General features: G+C 50.2%; 1 protein-coding gene across 2 annotated transcripts in view; it reads left to right on the top strand.

Moving 5' to 3' along the window:
* The window catches only part of BRMS1L (BRMS1 like transcriptional repressor), a 74,600-nt gene that overhangs the window by 21,258 nt on the left and 31,472 nt on the right, over positions 1 to 21,870 (top strand). For both annotated transcript variants that reach the window (XM_078659358.1, XM_078659357.1), the window contains 3 exons: positions 7,533 to 7,629; positions 8,195 to 8,281; positions 17,272 to 17,336. In XM_078659358.1, the coding sequence (XP_078515484.1) occupies positions 7,533 to 7,629; positions 8,195 to 8,281; positions 17,272 to 17,336 (249 nt within the window). The remainder of the gene's footprint in view (positions 1 to 7,532; positions 7,630 to 8,194; positions 8,282 to 17,271; positions 17,337 to 21,870) is intronic.

Below are 21,870 nucleotides of genomic sequence, written 5' to 3'. Positions count from 1 at the left end.
CTCTGTTGAATCGCTATCTGGTACAACATGTCACTGTAAATGCAAAATGTCAATAAAAACAATTAAAAAAAAAAAAAAAACGGGGGGCGTGACCAAGATGGCGTCGGAGTAGGACGCTTTTCCCTGCCTCTCCGGCGCCGATCCAGCAACGCGGCTGATAGCGCGGCACCTGGTGTCCAGCTCGGCCCCTACTCGGTGGCGGAGGTCGCCGGTGCCCTGCGGTGGTGAGCGGTGCCGTCGGCGAGGTGAGGAATCGCCCGGAGAGGCTGCGGGACCGGCGGAGCTCTGCGGCCTGTGGATCCCCGGGCTAGATTAGCGGAGCGAGTCGCGGGGCCCACCGCGGCGGAGGAGATCCTTTCCTGCGCCCCGCCCCGTCCTGGGTCCTTCTGCCTCGGCCCGCCTGGGCTGCGGGCTGTCGGCGGAGGCGGCGAGGGGCGGCTGCAATCACCGGTGAGGCCTGGGGGTGCCGGCGAGCGGCGAACGGAGAGCAGAGAGGTTCCGGAGACCTCGGTGAGGGGCGGCGCCACTGTGCCCCGCCGGGGTCCGGAGTAGCACCTGTAGTGCGGCGAGGACCGGGCTCCGCGAGGGCCCCAGGAAGCCTAGTCCTGGTGCGTGACCCCCCGCTGTGGTCGGGGGAGGTACGGAGGGAGCCCGACCAGCTGACGGGGCCCGTCGAGGGACGAATTGGAGGTGCTGCCGGCACCTGGTGCAGCGACGGCCTCGTGACTGCTCCTGGGGTGGTACAAGCCCCGGGCCCTTCTGTGGACTGGCACGGCGCCACTGGTGCTGTGGGGGAGTACCCACACGGCGGAGGATCCTGACCTGCGAGGAGTGTGGGGGCCCGGGGGCACCGGCCAGGAGGTGTAGTGGAGGCCCCGGGCGCTTCCCAGAGGCCGCTTTTACCCGGTCGGAGGCTGCTGGACTTGATGCGTGGAGACAGGCGCCGGCCCTGTGGGGGTGCTAACAGTGGACGACTATTCCAGCAGGACGGGAGCGATCGAGGCTAGCGCGGCCTCCTACGCTGTTGGAGGGCCTTAACGGCTGCGTTTGGTGCCAGAATGGATGGTGTGTGAGCCGAGGGGACTGCGGCTGCTCATTGCCTGTACCCGGACTTCCAGAGGGGGCTCCGGTCATACGCTGCGAGCTGGAGCGGGCTAGGGGTGCTGTTGGGGGTGCGTACCTGGAGGCCCGGAGGTGCTCTGGTTGAGGAGCGTGGCGCCGCCATTTTGCCTGGCTCAACCGACTGTTTGAGTGCGTAGCGCTCGCTCCTGGACTTCTGCTGTCTGGATTGCTTTCGCGCACCGCCTATCCAGGGCTTGTCGTAGCTGCCTGGGGGCCTCTTGACTTCTGGGCTTTGCGCACTCCTATCTCCTGGTGTCTGGGCGCCGGAGATTCGCTGGGAGCCTCTGGCCGGGAGCTGTGTGGCGGACACAGAGTGGGGCTGCCCGCCGGGGCCAACTACTGCACCTGCAGGCCCAGCTCTGGGTACTGCTTGGTTCTGGTGGTGATTGGTGGAGCGTTCGCCCTGGTGCAAGGCGCCCGACATTATGGCTAACCAGGCCCGCAAGGGACGCGTTCTGAAGGACGGCGCAGCTAGATCGTCACAGCAGCCGGCGTCCCCCGGTGCAAGTGGGTCGCCCAGGATGTCCGATGACGAGGCCCCGGCCACTAAGGCTTTTATGACCGAACTTTTTGCTTCCATCAAGGAGGACATCTCCGAGCTGCGGGCGCAGCTGGCCTCTGATCTCCGGGAAGTACGGCGAGATGTTGATGGGATTGGAGAAAGGGTGGCGACTCTTGAGGATCATGATTTGAGCACGGCCAATGATGTCCACTTACTCCAGCAAGACGTCATTCGCCTCACGGAGCAGAACTTGGACCTGCAGGCACACATGGAAGATCTTGAGAACCGCTCCCGGCGGAATAACATTCGCATTAAAGCGGTACCGCGGGATGGTGAGTCGGGAGACCTGCGAGGCTATGTGCAGGAGCTGTTGCTGCAGATCCTGGATGAGGACGATGTGAAGGATATCCAGATGGATAGGGTTCATCGCGTTGGTTTGCCTAGGAGAGGGGGGGGGCCGCCCCCTGACATCCTTGTCTGTGTTCATGACTTTCAATTGAAGGAGCGCATCCTCCGGAAGGCTCGGGCCATCGATTCGCTGCAATTTCGTGGCCATCATCCTCAGCTTTTCCAGGACCTAGCAGCGTCTACACTTCAAAAGAGGAGGGATTTCCGGCCGGTGACTTCCTTTCTGCGGGAACGCAACATCGCCTACTCTTGGGGGCACCCGTTCAGGATCATCTTCAGGTGGCAGAATCGACTGATGCAGATGCGCTCCCTGCGGGAGGCGAGGGAGCTTTTGGGTTTGGAGGAGGTTGCACCGTCCCAGGGGTCGAATGCGTCCCCATCTCGGAGGCGACGTCGGTCCTCCTCGTGGCATAGAGTGGGGTCCTCTCCTGCGCGGGGGCGCCCGGACCGCGATGCCAGCCAGCAGGAGAGGGGAAATGCAGTGGCATCAGTAGTTTCAGCGACGGTGCCGGCGTCACAGGCCAGCTCTGGAGCGGCGTGACGGTGACTTGATACTACGGATCGGCGCTGGAGGGGCATGGACCCCCCCGGTCTGGGTGAATGGATGTACTTTCGGAGAAGACTCCCCAGACCGTGACCTTGGGAAGAACCGAGATGGTCTTCCTGACCGGTCCCCGGAGTGGTCGATGTTTCGTGACCTGTGGACCACTGGGACTGATGAGTATTTTCTGCACTGTTTTTGTTTTGTTTCCACTTTCACTGTCCCCTTTTCCTTCGGCCTACAGGGGACTTCGGCTGTTGTCTCCTCGCCGGCCCTGGGAGGACTTTTGGGTACTTTGGATGGGTTGTTTGGGGGTTTCCGGGGGGGGGAGGGTCTTGGGGGGGCTGTTTGGGGTGTTGGGGTTGGGGGTGTGGGGGGGTTCTGGTGGTGACGCGGATGTGTTGTGGATTGTGTCATGTGGTGGTGAGAGGGAAGGTGGGAGGCGCTGTTGGTATGTGAGTTGCGGGGTGATTTGGCACGGGGCTCGAGGTTGGGATTGTGGGGAGAAGGATTGGCGGGAGTCTGCTTTTCATATGTGTTGTGACCAGGGTTCCTTCTGGCGGGGGTGGTGGGCATGTTCCAGAGTCATAGAGGAGTCTAGTTTTTTGTCTCACGATGCCTGTTAGCTTAGGGACATGGAATGTTAAGGGACTGAACTCTCCGCAGAAAAGGCAAAAGGTGTGGAAATATATAACGGACCACCAATTGGATATAGTGGGGCTTCAGGAGACTCACCTTGCACGCAAAGATGAGCTGCGTCTTAAGCATAAGGCATATCCCCTAATATACAGATCCTCTGCGTCCACGAAGCATAAGGGGGTGGCCCTCCTCTTCCATGCTTCGCTGCTTTTTCAACCTGTGGCGGTGCGCACGGATAGGGAGGGCCGTTGGTTGATGGTGAAAGGGCTGGTGCGGGGGAGGCTGTGTACTTTTGTTGTGATGTATGTTCCTAATACTGGCCAGAATAAGTTCTTGCAAGGCTTGCTGCATAAAGTGGGTGATTTTGTTGAAGGGCGGTTGTTCCTCATGGGGGACTGTAATTTGGTGTGGGACAGGGCGCTGGACTGTTCAGGCGCTCGCAGGGCGGATACTGGTGTGTTCTCGGAGCTGTCACGGCAAAAGGTTGCGGACATGGGGTTGGTTGATGGGTGGCGGTTTATGCATCCAACGTCCAGAGATTACACGTTTCATTCTCATGTACACCACTCATATTCACGATTGGATCATGTATTCCTCAGCCAGGCTCTTAGAGGAGATGTCCTTGACTCCACCATACTGCCCATCTCGGTCTCGGACCACAGCATGCTGGTGCTTACTCTACGCTGGTCGTCGGCAGACACCGGGCAACGGAAATGGTATTTCCCGGCTTCGGTACTTCGGGACGAGGCCTCTAACAAGGCGCTGCGGGTGGCCATTAGGGAGTTCTTTACCCTCAATCCGCCGTCCGATACCTCTGTATCCAACACGTGGGATGCCTTTAAGGCGTCCGTCAGGGGCACATGTTTGGGCCTTAATGCACAACTCAATAGGTTGCGACGCAGGGACCGGGAGGCCCTGGAGGCTGAACTGGCTTCTCTCGAGCGGGCGCATAAACTCAACCCCTCGAGGGTGACCCTCCGGCCTCTTACGGCGGTACGGGGGAAATTGAGGGCACATTACAATAACAGGGCTGAGTTCACACTTCTGAGATTGGGCCGACAGTCCTACTCTTGTGGTAACAAGGTGGGGAGGCACTTGGCCCGACAACTTCGTGACAGGCGGGAACGTGAGTACATTGGTGGGATCCGCGATTCTATGGGTCAGTTGCAGCACCGGGACGAAACAAAGGCGGCCATCTTCGGACGCTTTTACTCGGATCTATACGAGGGGGAAAGGCTGGGAGCAGCTGCCCAGAGGGAGTACCTGGGGCGTCTGCATCTTCCGCAGGTGTCCAGGGAATGGAACGAGCTCTTAGGGGCCCCGATTACCAGGGAGGAGGTGCTAGAAGCTATTGCGAACTTGAAGCTTCACAAGGCGCCTGGCCCGGACGGTTACACCGCTGTGTTTTATAAATCTTACGCTTCCGAGATCTGCGATTTCTTGGTCACCCTTTTTAATGACATGGCCACCTCCGGTTCCTCTACTGGCTCCTTGGCGGAGGCGATGATTACGGTCTTGCCGAAGCCGGGGAAAGATCCAGCGCAATGCGCCTCCTTTCGCCCGATAGCGCTTCTTAATTTGGATGCCAAACTATACTCGGCGATCCTGGCACGTAGGCTACAGGATCTTATGCCGGCGCTAATCCATCCAGACCAGTCTGGCTTCATCAAGGGGCGCCAGACGCATGATAACACTCGTCGGGTGGTGCATCTAATAGAAAAGGCAGAAAGATTTCGTATTCCGGCGGTCCTAGTGGGCCTGGATGCCGAGAAGGCCTTCGATAGGGTGGACTGGGGGTTTCTGTTCAATACCATGACTGCCTTTGGTTTTTCGGAGGCTTTCATCACTATGGTGAAGGCTAATTTCTGCTGCCCCCGGTCCCGGGTGGCGGTGAATGGTCATATGTCAGCGTTCTTTACTCACACTCGGGGAACTAGACAGGGTTGTCCTCTGTCTCCCCTGCTGTTCGCGCTGAGCATCGAGCCGCTAGCGGTAGCGGTGCGGGAGCACGTCGGGATCCGAGGTCTGCCATTTGCGGGGGAACAGCACAAGATTTCGCTTTTCGCGGACGACGTCTTGTTCTCTATTACTGATCCGGAAAACTCGCTGCAGTACATTAGGGAGGTCTTATTGGAGTTTGAGGCCGTGGCCGGTTTTAAGGTCAACTATAGCAAGTCCTACATCCTGAATCTTACCCTTTCGCAGGTCGAGAGGGATCGGGTACGGCCGCTGACTCCGCTGGCCTGGGCCACAGGTTCGATTGTCTACCTGGGGGTCCATCTGACTCCGACGGTGGGCGGGCTGTTCCAGGCCAATTTCCCATCTTTGTTGGCGAAGTCCCGGACGGAATTGGATAGGTGGAAACCAAAATTTCTGTCATGGCTGGGCAGAATTCATGCCGTGAAGATGGTTCTCCTCCCTAAATTCTTATATTTGTTCCAGGCATTGCCTATCCCCATAGACAGCGATTTCTTTCGGCGGCTCAGGACCCATGTATTGCGTTTCGTTTGGCAAGGGGGTCAGGCACGGGTCTCCTATGCGGTTCTTCGGCGGCTGAGATCTGAGGGTGGAGTGGGGCTCCCTGACCTGCAGTTATATTACAAAGCCGCGCAACTGCGAGTGTTGGTGGAGTGGTCGCAACAAACCTCCGAGAAACATTGGCTCCATATGGACCGATGCGTTGCCGGCAGGTCGATCTGGGACTTAGCCTGGAAACCGAAGAAGGACCGCCCTCTCAACGCATATATAAGCACTCCCACGAGCACAGTGTTGAAGGTGTGGGACTCGCTAGCGGCGGACGACCGTTGGACCACGTTCCCTTCGCCATTTACGCCCTTGCATTGCAACCCGGCTTTCCCTCCGGCGCTTCGTGAAGGGCCGTTTGCGGTGTGGAGGGAGGGGGGGTGTCGGGCGTTGACCCATTTGTTCCACGGCTTGGACACCCTAACTTTCGCTAACTGTATGAGAGATTATGGGGTCCCCCAGACTGAACAATTCCGGCATGTCCAGCTGCTTCACTGGGCTACGTCACCTGGGGTGGTGGAGGCTGCTACGAGACCGCCGACGCCGTTTGAAGCCTTTATTTTACGAACGTCCACCATGAAGGGGGCCATTTCCTTCATATACAAGTTGTTGCTTCAATCGTCGGTAGCTCCTCGACCTCGTTATATGGGGCAATGGGAAGAAATGCTGGGGCGAGATATCTCGGATGTGGAATGGTCGGCGCTTTGGCGGGACCTGACGACCTTTAACCATTCCTTGCACCTGAGGGAAGCCCACCTCAAAACGGTCATGCAATGGTATATGTGCCCGACTAGGCTTCACCGCATTTTCCCGGCGACCTCGGATAAGTGCTGGAGGGGCTGCGGACTTCTAGGAGACTTCCGCCACATCTGGTGGGACTGTCCGGTGATCCGTCCGTACTGGGAGGAAATCCTCTCACATATAAAGGAGGTGCTGACTTATCCCATTGATGAGTCTATGGCTTGTGTCCTGCTAGGGCTGCGTGACCCTGGCCTTGTTTATCAGACCAGGGCAGATAAAAAGATTTTGTGGCTATGCCTCGGCGCTGCGAAGCTCACGCTGGCTGCGGCCTGGAAAAAGAAGGATGCCCCGGCAGTGTCACTGTGGCATGCACGACTTTGGAGGTTGCTCAGTTTGGAAAGAGTGGCGGACATCTTCCTTGGCCAGTATAAGAATTTCCGATATCAGTGGGGTCCCCTGGTTGACTTTCTCTCTAAGGGGTTACCCTCAGCGGTATGTCCGGCTTCATTGAGGTCGATGCACCTCTTTCAAGTGTAATATGGTTGTGGACTGAGTGTTGAGTGAATGGCGTCACCATCAGGGGGGAGGGTGGGGGTGGGATGGGGCAGTTGGTTGTCATGGTTTATGGGCTGTGGAGGGTCCACGGACTGCTTATCTACACAGCTTGTGTGGGACTTGGAGGATTGGGGCCCAGCTTATTGCAGCACTGGTTATCCTGGATGGCCTGGCCTAATGATGGGCGTGAAGGCCGATTGGTACTGTGGTCCTAGTTGCTAAGTTGTCTCGCTCCTGGCCTGGATTTGCCTGTAATATAATTTGGGACACTGCTGATGCGTGCACTATGATTTGCCCTGATATGGAGTAATGTGCGGTTCCTCCGCAGCCCTTTGTTTATCTGTTTATTCTTTCTGCAAATCAAAAATAAAAATTTTACAAAAAAAAAAAAAAAAAACCTGATTTTGTTGGTAGATGTAGTTTAGTTCAGCCCGGTTTTCTCGGTTCCACATACCTTACTCCTCTTTCTGCACGATTGACGTCCGTGTTCTTTGCCTCCAGAGCGAGAAGCTGCTTCTCTTCGATACCGTGCAGAGTGAACTGGAGGAGAAGATCCGGAGGCTCGAGGAGGACCGCCACAGCATAGACATCACCTCCGGTAAGGCAGCGTGGTTCCAGAACTCGTGCCCGCTATTACTCACCTTGCGGTCACTGTCCCGGCATGGGGCCTTTCTTAGAAAACTTGATGAAACCTGTCTGATTACTGCCTGAAACGATAGGCTGCGGGGCACACTCCCACGTACTTCTCGATGGCATTGTGAGACTCTTTTTCCGCGACATACTCCCAAGTGGCGAGCCCTTTTGATTTCGGTTTTAAGAGGTGTGGCGTCCATGTTGTAAAGTTCATTTCTGACTGCGTGCTTTCGCCTAGAGACCCTTGTAGAAATAAATACAAATGCTGATTGCACAGTCTGGTTTACAGACCGGTCTGCTCGCCCATCGTGGCACAGCCTATGCACTCTGCCTCCTTTTCTTTCTCATGTATTTTAAGTCTCTTCTTACAGAGGACTATTGGCGCCGTTTAATAGCTTGTCTGACAGTCTTAATACTTGCACTCAAACCCCAGAGGAAAAGTCCACTCCACCCCCTTCTGTTACTAGTGAATGTCTCGCTTGTGGTGCATTCAGTATTGACCTCTGTTCTCCTGCCTTTGTCTGTCTTAGAATTGTGGAATGATGAGATCCAGTCGAGGAAGAAGCGGAGGGATCCTTTCAGTCCAGACAAGAAGAAGAAGCCGATGGTTGTGTCTGATATCTTTTGTCCTGCAGTGTGCCGGATCCCTTCCAGCAGAGGCCAGCGGGCCAATCTGTCCTGGAGGGGAGTATGAGCACGACCAGTGAGTTGCACTTGTCCTGCTTTCCCCTTATGTACTGAAGCATGTTGTTCTCCTCGCCCCCACCCACAGATGTTCTTGGCCACTCAGATTTTCGCCGTTAGGCTTGCTTGATCACTTGACTAGCCTTGCTCTGTGTAGGAGTTCATTGCTACAGGTAAGAAGTGCTAGCTGCCAAGATCGATGTGTGATTTACAGCTCACAACCTTGAATCCTGACCATCATCCCACCTATCACTGTATGAATGGATTCTGAATAGCATGTGAAATGTCTTTTCCGCTCCTCTTTGCTTACTGCCTAGTAGTCGTTTGACATGTGGACTCTTCTACTAAAGGAAACACAAACTTTAAGATGAGTTTTGTTCCTGGGGCTTTTTGTGTGAGGCAGGGTGTCTGCATTAGGATTTGTTGGTGCCATCTCTCTTGCTGAAAAGTAGCTCAATTGTAATAGTTTAACACTTCTAGACTTGACTATTTCATCAAGGCCTCCTCAAACTTTTGTGGGTAAAGTCTGTCTTAATCTGTTTTGTCGACCTGTGGTTTCTCACTCCTTTTTTTTTCTTCAGCAAACAATAAAGATGCTCTTGTATTGCAAGAAAAAAAGAACCCCAACCCCATAATGTAAATTATCCACGTATTTCTTCTGTAGATGTGTTGAATGTCCTCTGTTGCCAGGCAGAAAACCAGACTTTAGTTTACCACCACAGTCGTACACTTTTAAACGCTTTCAGTTTAATATTACTTTAAAGGTTTAGTGATGTTCGGCTGGAGGAGCAGCAATTCATGGACGCCAGAAATGTGGGGATGTTGTCGTGGTAGGGAAGCGAATCATTCATTTAAAATAATCCGTGATTGTTGAAAATTGTTGAAGTGGGTACAGGACTTTTGTTTTATTTCTTTAACATTCAAACATGGTATCCAACATAAGCACAAGTTCTGTGCAATGATTTATACAACTTACATACATCATCACATCAGTGTTTGTTACACCCCTTTCTATCTTCGAATTCCCTGCAGCGCAGTTATTTCCAGAGTCCTCTTTTTTTTTTTCTTTCTTTTTTTCCATGTTAGTTGTTTACAGATTATATGTCTGAAGTATCCCACCTCTAATTATAAACCGGTATTTGTTGTGGGGGTCTGCTGTTTCTTTTGATTTAACACTCTTAGTGATCGATTTATTTACTGTATATCATTACGTTGGGTGACTTTGTTCCTCCAGGGATTGGATAGCAGGTATGTTTTTAATGGGTCCCATATGTTCCTCGGCTGGTATGTGGCTGGGTGTAATTCTGCATATGTTAGCGTTGGTTCCTGACAAAATAGCAGATCTCTGAGCCACTCCTTAAACTTTGGGACTCTTCCCTCGTCCCCATCTACAGGCCACTCTACGCCTAACTAGGAAAAATCCCAGTGCTGCATATTTTATATATGCTGCATCTATTGTCTGTGTCCCAGCAGGGCTATTATTGGGAATACTTGTAGGGGTGTTGCTATCATTTGGGCCATTGCATTAAAAACCTGTTCCCAATATTGACTAATCCTGTTGCATTCCCAAGCTAGGTGCAGGAAGTCTGCATGGTCACTCTCACATCTATTGTTATCCAGCACTTGGAATGTATGCATTTTAATGGGTGTTTGCATGCAGCAGTATTCTCACTGTTTTTCCGATAGATTAATTCCTAGCTCTGCCTCCCATGGCACACGTGCGGTGACCTGTCCGTGCATATGAGATGTTTGTGCTGTATGATATAGTAGTGAGACAGTGTGCAAAGGCTTCGTTGTTTGTAATATTGCATGCCATGGGGTCAAGCTTGGAGGCTCTTGTGGAAAGGCGGTGTGATTGCTCGGACGCTTTGTCTTATTCTAATATATAGGAATATATCCATTGGTGTTGGGCCCACATTGGCAAAAAATGTTTCTTGTGTCCGGAAGGTCTCCTCTATATGCAGCTTATTTTTTGGATCACTGATAATTCTGGGTGATATGTAAGTGGTAGTAGGGGCGAATACAGCATGGGGGCATTTACTGTCTCCGCTACTGTGGTGCATTCCACTTTATCCATGAAAGAAAGCCAATTGACATTCCCATTTGTTGTAAGATACCTATTCGGTAATCCCACTCAAGTGAATCAAAAGCTTTTGTGGCGTCTAAAAAGACTTCCAGTTCTGGGTCAATGTCCTGCATTACAGAGAAGAGGGTTCTGAGATTATGGGATGTCGCTCGCCCAGGGATGAAACCTGCTTGGTCTGGTAGCACCGTCACCTCCAGTAGCAGACTCAGCCTATTAGACAACACCTTAGTGAGAATTTTAGTGTCACTATTTAACAGTGATAATGGTCTATACGATTCACATTTATTAGCCGGTTTTCCTGGTTTCAGCAGTGAGGTGATCATTGCTTCCCTCATGGTCAGTGGGAGAACACCAGTCTCCTTAGCCTCATCATGCATATTTTTTAGTATGGGGGTTAGCTGATCCACATAAGCCTTGTAGTATTCAGCCGGTAGGCCATCCGACCCAGGAGCTCGACCAGACCTCATCTGCATTATTGCAGTGTGAATCTTGTCCTTCTGTATTGGTGCAGATAGAAATTCTATTTGCGTGTTGTCTAGCCACCCAAGGGCCACTTCTCTCCGAAATGGTGTTAGATTTACCGTTTGTTACCTATGTGTTGTGTATAGAGTGGAATAGTAGGTAGTGAATATTTGAATTAGGTTGGCTGTGTCTCTATAGCTTTGGCCATTGGGATCTCAAATCTCCAGCACATAGTTAGAGAAGTGAAGTTTGCTAATTTCATCTGCCAGTGCCTTCCCAGGTCGTTCTCCCTCTCCATGTTCACGTGCCGTATAATATTACTCTGAAATAGCTTTTCCCGGTCTGACGTATTTTTTATATTCCGTCAGTTTATCCCGGAGAACTCTCTGTTACTGTTTAGAGTTGAACTGGTCTCTTCATTTAGTTTCAGCTCTATCTCTAGTGTATGTAATGCATTGCTAATATCTGAGTATTCCGATTCCTTTAGTTATGCTGAATCCTCGTATTGTGACCTTGAAGACCTCCCATACTGTGGCCAAGTGTGTTACCGTGCCAATGTTACGTTGGAAAGAGTCAGTTATTTCTAGACCTAGTTCAGTATGGAACGCCTCATCTAACAGCGTCGTCGGCATGAGCCTCCAGTTCCTATAAGGTGCCCCAATATCTAGTGGAGTCGGTGTCATGTGAACCGGTGAGTGGTCTGATTATGTTTGTGCTAGGTTTTTCCTTTGGAGACTCCTTTGAGACCAACTAGTAATCCGGTCTAGACCACGTGGGGTGAACTGCCGAGTGGTGTGTGCCCTCCTTAGCCATGGGGTGACAATGCCTCCAGGCATCTACCAAGCCGTGTTCCGCAGTTATACATTGTATTTGCCTTTGGGCTTTGGTATAGCGGTAGGGTAGGGGATTCGATCTATCTAGTGTCTTGTTGAAATCTCCTCCCCATATCACATGTGTAGACCCAATATCTAGTATCTTTCCCCATAGAGTAGTGAAGTAAGTAGGATTGTCTATGTTGGGACCATAGCAATTCACAAGTGTTACAGATGTGGTACCCAGTTTTCCCCACATTATACTGTATCTGCCTTGCTGATCATGTGCCGCTCCTATTGGGACGTAAGGGGTGTGATTTTTAATCGGTATTGCTGTATCTCTAGAATATGTAGAGTACAATGCAGAGTCTCAATGCTCCGCCCAACGAGCAGCAAATGGAGGGGTAGCGTAGGGGCTACGATGGGTCTTCTGCAGTAACACAATTTGGATAATGTGCCTATCTAGCTACGCCAGTATCTTTCTACACTTCCGCAGGTTCCTCCAGCCCCCTAACATTCCAGGTCAGGAAATGCAATTGTTGAAGAGGTGGTGATTTTTGTGACGGTAGAGTAAAGAGGAATCCTTGAGCTATGAAGCTATGATGTGGTAGTAATATGTCTGTGGATGTATGTGATACCGGTTTATTATGCAATGTTACTTGTACTGTGCAATCCCCCAACTTCAATCCCTTTCCCACCCACAACGGCAACTTAAAGTTGCCTGGATCAGATTTACCACCCTATCCCAAATAATTCTGAATGATTATCTTAACTGAGACCGAGTTCAGGATTTAGAACAGGGGGGTTCTCCCTTTGAGGTACGCCAGAGGGCATCACAGTGTTCTCCTTCCCACCCCAATTGGTGGAATGCCCATGGGGGGGAGGGTGCTCTGTATTGTATAAGTCATGGTACTGCATTCATCTGCTTATGTCCAAAAGTTACCACAGTATTCCGCCACAGTTATTGATGTCTTCTGTAATGGTTAGGGTTGGCTTGTGACCTTTCGCAGATTTATAGTGCCAGGTCGCTTTTGAGTGCCTTAGACAGTCAACATCTTTACTTCATTCCTTGCTCGTACGACCTAGGGTGCTTTCATTCCGATGCTGGTGATGCTGCTCTCGATGATGGATTAGACAACTTCTTGTTCTCTACGCTGGGTGTGTTTTAGGAGGTATTCTACTTGCTGCGGATTGATAAAGAAGTGTTGCTTTCCTTGAGTGATTTTGAGGTGTGTGGGGTACATCAGGGCATAGTTGATTTGTGCCTGTTTCTCTTTCACCAATACAAACTTCTTCTTGCACTGCAATTGTAAAGTCTGGATATATAATTCAAATGCATTTCCTTCGAACTGGAGTTGCCTCCTCTTTCTAGCCACTCGTAGTGCCACGTCCCGATCCCGATAATTCAGGACTCTTGCAATTATCGGTCACGGAGGTGTTCCTGGGGGTGGCTGTGGTCCCAGTGATCGATGTGCCCTCTCTAGCCCCATGTATGGGGAAATTGTCGGCCCCAAGGACAGTCCACAGCATCTCCTCAACGTACTCTTCCATCTGCCCTGTGTTTGCGCTTTCAAGCACTCCCAATATCCTTATATTATTTCACCTGGAGCGCGCTTCCAGGTCCTCCTTTTTTGCTGCTGCCATTACCTTCAGTAGTTGATCCATCTGAGTTATTTGTTTATGCCTGTTGGTCGAAGTATCCTCTAGGTCCGATATTCTGTGCTCGACACCTGTAAGGCGGGTTTCGTGCTTTTTGAGCTTGTTTGCTGTGGAGTACATGCAGGCTGTCATTAAGTTCATTTTTGTCTCGATGGAGGTGAGACTTTGCTTCATGGCGAGCAGAAGTACTTTGACATAATCTTCCTGACTCTGTGCTGCCTCAGGGGTGTGTCCTGATGTGCTCTGGCTCTTCCTGCTGTGTGCGCAGCACCACCTTGGGTTCGAATGGTAGTTTAGCTTGCTTCCCCTACATCCTTCCCATTTCCAAGCAATGGAGGCTCGCTGCCGTCTTCACAATACTCAATCTGGGGTTGCTGTACTTCAGTTTGACCCCTCTTCACTACCAATGCGCGTTATGCCACTGTACAGAGTTATCTCTTCGCTGTGGCTTGTACCTAAGGTTTTGTTTCAGTTATTCAAGTCCTCCTTTCCCCTTTCACTCTTCGGTACTTTCTGGGCCAATAAAGGAGCCCGCGCTGTTTGTAATATCAGTGCACGCTGTGTCTCATTGTCGTTTTGTGCAAATGTCCTTCCAGTAACAGTGCAACATGATATTAATAGTGGCATATAGTTTGTACGTCTGCCCACCTGTTTTTGTCACATAGGATCATGCTGCTTCGGCCTAGTTAGGAGTAGAGTGCTTTTGTAGCTTTATCCGTCAGTAGTGCATTTATAATATATCATATGCTTAAATATCCCCTTCAATGCGCACCCAGGGCCTGTCCTGCCCTACAGTTATGGCCTTTTGGTATTGCTGATCCCTGGCTGTCCCGCGCCGCTCCTTACCTCCCTTTGCTGTCTTGCTACTAGTGGGGGGGGGGAGAGGGGTTTTCTGTGCCTCATGGCACTGAATGCTGTTTCAGCCGCACGTCTTGTGGTGGCACCGGTACTCTGTGCTCCCCGATTGTTGGCCTCCTCTTTAACCGGGGTCGGACAGTTAGTACCTTCAACCTCGGTCCTCGGTGTAGCAGCCACAATGCGAGGCCCTGCAGTCTCCAGGTGCCCCACGCTCATGTAACGTCAGCCATGCGATGCATTGCTATTCTTCTCTGCGCGGCCACTCCGGAGTGGTGAAGGCTGTATCTTACAATGGCGGTTCTCTCATTAGCCACATTTCGCTCTGTCAGGTACCGGGCACTTAATGCTCTCTCCTGCTTTCTTTTTATGCCGTAAATGCCACAAACCACGCAGGATAATGACGGATTTGTGTTCCGGGATGCCAGAGCCTCACTGGTGTGCAGCCATCTTGCGTGTGCACCACCTAGAGCCCACTCCCCCCGGGTACAGGACTTGGGTTGCTGAAGGAACATCGATCAATCCATCCGCATTTATAAAGCACCGCAAATCACCCGTGAGGGTCTCAAGGTGCTGGAGTTGCTTGTTGCTTTACGGTGCTTTGTTAATTTTATCAGCCAGGTCTTGTGTCCTTTCCAAAATTTCCGGGGCTATGCGGTGTTCCTATAGTGCAGAGGTAGGTCGTTTGAGGCATTTGGCTGCCAGGGGAGAGAAGGAAGATCCTCCAGTGTTGGCTCAGTAGATCCAGATGTGTCTGTGAGGAAAAGGGAAGTGGATCGCAGGTGCCTGTTCGGTTTGTGGAAGGTCATTAGTTTGTTGATGTATGCTGTCTCGTCGTCGCACGGGGCTTTGTATATGTGGGTCAGCATCTTGAACTGGCCCCTCTTCTGAATCGGGAACCAGTGTAGCTTCTTGAGGTGTGGGGTGATCTGAGTTTGTCTTGGGAGGTCGAGGATGAGTCTTGCCGCTGAGTTTTGTATTGTCTTTTAGTCTCTTCAGGTGGCATTCAGTGATTCCTACGTAGAGTGTTCCTGTAGTCCAGATTACTGGTGATGAATGTCTGAGTGACTTTCCTTCTGATGCTGACTGAGCGCCACCTGAAAATCTTACAGAGCATTCGTAGGGTGTGGAAGCAGGTTGACGAGACTGCTTTTACCTGTTTTTGCAAGTATAACTTTCTGTCCAAGATGATGCCGAGGTTGCGGGCGTGGTCTTTCAGGTCGGGGGAAGGGCTGAGTTTAGCAGGCCATCAAGTGTCGTTCCATGGTAAGGTGTTGTTCCTAAAGATGAGGACTTCCGTCTTGTACGTGTTGAGCTTGAGGCGGTTGTATGATGAACGTCACCGACTAGATTAAGGACATCTGTGTAAGTTGGTTGTAGTGGCAGAGGCGTCTTCTGACAGCGAGAGGATGAGCTAGTGGTCGCCAGCATAAGAGATATTGAGTTTTTGCCATCTAACCACCGTGATGGCCGGTGGTGGAGTTGTGGGGGGGTCATGTACATGTTGATGAGGGTGGGGCTGTGGAACGATCCTTGTGGGACGCTGCAGATGATCTACAGCTTCATCGGAACCCAAGAAGATGTACATGCTGTCCATACTCCTGTTGTCTAGTGTTGTACTCTAACGTATGAAACTTATTTTTCTTCAACGAAGCCTTCGAGTAGCGAGGTATTAAGATTCCACCTATTACTGGTAATATGCCTGGGCATCTGCTCTATAGGTGGATATTTTTTTTCTCCGCCGTCTGGTTTCGGCTGTGTCTCCACCAAGCTCCTTGTTGACACCTTGCGGTGATAGTCTTCTGGTCTGTTCTGATTGTCCAGACCCTTTGGTAAAGCAATCGTCGCACATATTTGCCTTTCGGAGTTGTTGCTCTTCCTGGTCATTCTTGACAACCGGACCTTTTCGACACTCCATCCGTGACCTTTCTTTTCTCAGTGTGTTTTGTTGGATTGTCTAAAAATAATAGTTGGCTAAATATTTCCTCTCAGACATTATTGATAATTAGATGCTAAGCAATTAGTTTACCCGACAGTACCAGCTGTTGATTACTTTATCAATACCCAGGTGCTGAGGCACACAGGGCTGCCCCATTACCACATAGTGCAGACATGGTTTGGACATACACTAGGTATGGAGATGGATTGATATATAAATGGGTTTTTTCCTCTCGTCTGCATGCGATATAGACATGTACAATATGAGTTGAGGCAGGGATACTTTATCACTCAAGTATGGCCACCCTATTTTACGTATCGAGTGGAGGTTTGAACACCGCTAGTCCTTTGGTTACATGGCTTACGTCTACTAGACTCTAAGGCGCTTGTGCTGAACGCCACGACATGTGAATGTCCACATGAGAGTACCCTTCCTCAGGTATGTCCAGCTTTGGGGCCTCTCTTTGTTTGCTCTTTCATGAATCCTAATGAACCCAGCTTCAAATGTTTGCCGTCTGCAAAGGCTCTTAGAACCACCTGCTATGTTCAGTCTGTAGAAGACCAGCTTTTAGATCCACATTGTCCGATCCATCAGCACATTTCCTGATCACGGGCCTGGCTTCTGGGATTGGGAACCTGCTAATGCCGCACTTCTAAGAACCTTTGTGTAGAGGCTTCTCTTTAGTCACTTGAGGTCTTTTGTTTTCCCAGGAATGGAAGCTTAGCAGTGGAGGCCTTTTCTTTTTCCAGTGTGGATTAATTCGTTGGATGTAATTTCAGGAACAAAGCAAACTTTCAGTTGGCTTGAGGGTGGAAAATGTTTTTTATTTTCTTTGCCAGATTTCTCTGTGGGTTCACGGAAGGTTTGAAGAACTAGAACAGCAATGTGCTTGGTTGTACCGTCCCCTTTGCTAGTTTCCATCTCTGTGAAGTAGTTTTAGCTGCCCAGTCTGCTGACTCTTCTTTTACCATGTCTGATTTCAGAACTTAACTTCTAACTGAAGTGTGTATGTTAAGTTGGGTCTGCAGGCCCTTGTCAGAAATGAACAGTGTGTGAGCAGGAAGGGGTTCAGAAAAATGTGTAAACCCAAACTGTCCTTAACTTTCAAACGCCCATATATCGTGTACATGCTGCAGGACCTGGACATCCTCGAAGACTGGACGTCGATCCGGAAGGTAGGGCCGGCGTTCATGTAATACTTCAATTCCTTGTTCAATGGGGATTCCAGGGAATGATTTTTGTGCTGTCGTTGTGCTTTGTACAATTAGGAAGACTAAATGAACCTTCCTCTGGTGCTACACAGATCCGTCGCTAGTCCCTGTCCACAATCCCTCACACACCTGCCCATATCAGAAAGTTGTTTCTTTGTTGCTCACATGGTCACAGGTCTGGTTTGAGGTGGTCAGCCTCTTACGACTTGTTGATTCTAATTTTGCATTGAGGTCCGCATTTCGCTGCATTTGTGAAGGCTGTAAATTGACCCGTGATATTAAGATATGGGAATGGTGTAGGGGAAATATGGGTGTATACTTGAGTCAATTTTAATCTGGTTGCTTGTTTTTAATCATTATCTTACTGTTGGTCTATTGAAAATCAACTGGTTGTGCATCCCTTTTGTACTTACATGCCAGGCCTGTACCACTTACCTGTAGTGCTAACTCTTTCTCCCCCGAGACCTGTGGCTGGTGGACTCTTCGGCACTGTGGGAAGGCTCTCCCAGCAGAGACATCATTGCAAGTTGCCCTGCTGCAGGCATGCTCGATGGCAGTCATTACCTCCAGCTCACAAACTCTTTCTGTTGCATTGTCAACAGCCTATGACCCAGGAAAGAGGATGAAAGCGAACACGCTTGCTGAGCTGACTGCTCTTGATGCGCACACACAACGGATTAGTATACTCTTCATGAGTTCAAAATATGTGCATTTAAAGCATCATAGGCAACATGATGGCAATTAGGAAACAGTCTCCAACATCTCAAGCCTGTATTGCCCCCTCCTAAGCTCCTATACATTTGTGTCCCTCTTCCTGATAAGAGAAACAGAATCGGTGTTACCATCACCTGCTTTGGAGAATCTCTGAACAGTTCATCTATTGAGGCTCCCTCAAAACTCTTGCTCCTTGCTTCTTCATGATCTAGGAGAGCTTTCAGCTCTTGTAGCCTGCCGGCTAGCTAGACCTTCTGTACAGCCCATGATTTGTTTACCTAGTTGCCAACATTATATAGTCCCCCTTGCAAACCATCAACCCCTCCATGAAATCCTCATAGCGGAACTGAAACCATCTTTACATTTTTCGTTTCCTCCCTGTCCACTACAGGTGACTTCAGTCAGTGGTTTTTTGGGCCCTAGAGTCGCAGTCAGTGTTGGTGGTGGCCAGTGTTGGTGGTGGCCAGTGTTGGTGGTGGCCAGTGTTGGTGGTGGCCAGTGTTGGTCTACCTTGTCTGACCTGAGGCTAGCAGCTGCTATTCCAGGTAGCAGGATTGATATGGCTGTTAGAACCGAAGACTAGCATCTGCTGCCTGGTGGCACTCTGGTTTCTCTGATCGGGGAATAGCAGTGGGTGTCGATGCTTGCAGTATCACTATGGTTTTTACCACCTACTAGCAGCAGTATGTTGGTGTCACTTCGGTTTCTCTGACCTCAGACTAGCAGTGGGTGTTGATGCTAGCAGTATTACTATGGTTTTTACCACCTACTAGCAGCAGTATGTTGGTGTCACTTCGGTTTCTCTGACCTCAGACTAGCAGTGGGTGTTGATGCTAGCAGTATCACTATGGTTTTTACCACCTACTAGCAGCAGTATGTTGGTGTCACTTCGGTTTCTCTGACCTCAGACTAGCAGTGGGTGTTGATGTTAGCAGTATCACTATGGTTTTTACCACCTACTAGCAGCAGTATGTTGGTGTCACTTTGGTTTCTCTGACCTCAGACTAGCAGTGGGTGTTGATGCTAGCAGTATTACTATGGTTTTTACCACCTACTAGCAGCAGTATGTTGGTGTCACTTTGGTTTCTCTGACCTCAGACTAGCAGTGGGTGTTGATGTTAGCAGTATCACTATGGTTTTTACCACCTACTAGAAGCAGTATGTTGGTGTCACTTTGGTTTCTCTGACCTCAGACTAGCAGTGGGTGTTGATGCTAGCAGTATTACTATGGTTTTTACCACCTACTAGCAGCAGTATGTTGGTGTCACTTTGGTTTCTCTGACCTCCGACTAGCAGTGGGTGTTGATGCTAGCAGTATTACTATGGTTTTTACCACCTACTAGCAGCAGTATGTTGGTGTCACTTTGGTTTCTCTGACCTCAGACTAGCAGTGGGTGTTGATGCTAGCAGTATCACTATGGTTTTTACCACCTACTAGAAGCAGTATGTTGGTGTCACTTTGGTTTCTCTGACCTCAGACTAGCAGTGGGTGTTGATGCTAGCAGTATTACTATGGTTTTTACCACCTACTAGAAGCAGTATGTTGGTGTCACTTTGGTTTATCTGACCTCAGACTAGCAGTGGGTGTTGATGCTAGCAGTATCACTATGGTTTTTACCACCTACTAGCAGCAGTATGTTGGTGTCACTTTGGTTTCTCTGACCTCAGACTAGCAGTGGGTGTTGATGTTAGCAGTATCACTATGGTTTTTACCACCTACTAGCAGCAGTATGTTGGTGTCACTTCGGTTTCTCTGACCTCAGACTAGCAGTGGGTGTTGATGCTAGCAGTATTACTATGGTTTTTACCACCTACTAGCAGCAGTATGTTGGTGTCACTTTGGTTTCTCTGACCTCCGACTAGCAGTGGGTGTTGATGCTAGCAGTATTACTATGGTTTTTACCACCTACTAGCAGCAGTATGTTGGTGTCACTTTGGTTTCTCTGACCTCAGACTAGCAGTGGGTGTTGATGCTAGCAGTATCACTATGGTTTTTACCACCTACTAGAAGCAGTATGTTGGTGTCACTTTGGTTTCTCTGACCTCAGACTAGCAGTGGGTGTTGATGCTAGCAGTATTACTATGGTTTTTACCACCTACTAGAAGCAGTATGTTGGTGTCACTTTGGTTTATCTGACCTCAGACTAGCAGTGGGTGTTGATGCTAGCAGTATCACTATGGTTTTTACCACCTACTAGCAGCAGTATGTTGGTGTCACTTTGGTTTCTCTGACCTCAGACTAGCAGTGGGTGTTGATGTTAGCAGTATCACTATGGTTTTTACCACCTACTAGCAGCAGTATGTTGGTGTCACTTCGGTTTCTCTGACCTCAGACTAGCAGTGGGTGTTGATGCTAGCAGTATTACTATGGTTATTTCCACTGACTAGTAGCAGTATGTTGGTGTCACTTTGGTTTCTCTGACCTCAGACTAGCAGTGGGTGTTGATGCTAGCAGTATTACTATGGTTATTTCCACTGACTAGCAGCAGGGATGTTGTCACTCTGGTTTCACTGATCTCAGACCAGCAGTTGGTGTTGCTGCTAGCAGTATTACTATGGTTTTTACCACCTACTAGCAGCAGGGTGTTGGTGTCCATCTAGTTTCTTCTACCGGAGGCTAGCACCAGGTGTTGCTGGGGCAGCGTCATTTTTTTCTCCCACTTGAGGCCAGCAGTAGGTGTCGCTCTGGTTTCTCCAACTTTGTAGGAATAGCAGATGATGGTTGCACTCTAGTTTGACTAATTCGGTCAGCTGCATTTCACACACTGTGTCTTCTGTTCAGAGAAAGCTTTAGAGACCCCCTCTTCTACACCCGCCACACCCTTGAGTGTCCTACAGTTGCTGCCTATAGGTAAGGGAGGGTTCATGGCATGCTTTATTTTCACAACTGTATCCGCGCACACACTTGTGAATATTGACATCACCTGTGTATAGACTCCTTTTTTTTAGGTCTCGCGACCTATCGATGCGCATCGAGCGGAGCGAGAATTCAAGCGGCGAAAACATCATGAAACCACCAGCTTTTTGCTGGCGTTTTCATGGCGTTTTCAATCAGTTCATGTGAACCACGTGTTCAAACATGAACGCGCATCAGCCTCCCTCCATTTGCCGCACAGCACATCAAAGGGCTTCGCCCAGCGTGTGCTCTGCGGCTTCTCCTCCCCTAATTAGTAATTTTCGCCGCTCCCCTGCCCGCCGTCTTGCATTTCTCCTCCCCCCCTCCCCTTCTCTGCCTTCCTTTCCCGGCGCACGCATTTTTTTTTTTTTTACAAGCATTTCTCCTCCCTCCTCCCCCTCTACAAGACATGCACGTCACAGAGAAAAACGTGCATGCACAAGAGCACACTTTTAGCTCATTGGCAAAATTTTCCGCCCGCTTGCACTTGTTTTACCTGCGTGCAGTCTGCCATCTGTTTCAGCTCATGCCGCGTTTGTTTAATTTGTTTATTCGGCCGCGAAGCACAATGCAAATATATGCAGACCTCTGCATTTTCTTCCTTGTAAATTAACAGCAGTAGCGCACTGTCAACACTGGCGCCCGCAGCCCCCTGCCAACCCCGGGAGCCACACTTTAGGTTTCAGCGAGGCACCCGGGCAAACAGTCAATAATGGCGCCCTCAGCCAGCCTCCCGGCCGCCGTGCACCTATGTAAAGGCCAGCGCACCATATTGCACTGACTGAGTGTTGGCTAATGAGGAGCTTGCTGAACGATTGAATACCTTACAAGTGTGTGTCTTTCCAATACAAACATTGCGGTGCGCTAGCCCTAGAGCAGGGGCAGCAG

This window comes from Lissotriton helveticus, chromosome 9 (genome assembly GCF_964261635.1).
Source record: "Lissotriton helveticus chromosome 9, aLisHel1.1, whole genome shotgun sequence".
Classification (NCBI taxonomy): domain Eukaryota; kingdom Metazoa; phylum Chordata; class Amphibia; order Caudata; family Salamandridae; genus Lissotriton; species Lissotriton helveticus.
The sequence above is the reverse complement of the archived record's forward strand: the minus strand, read 5'-3'. Positions and strand labels throughout refer to the sequence as shown.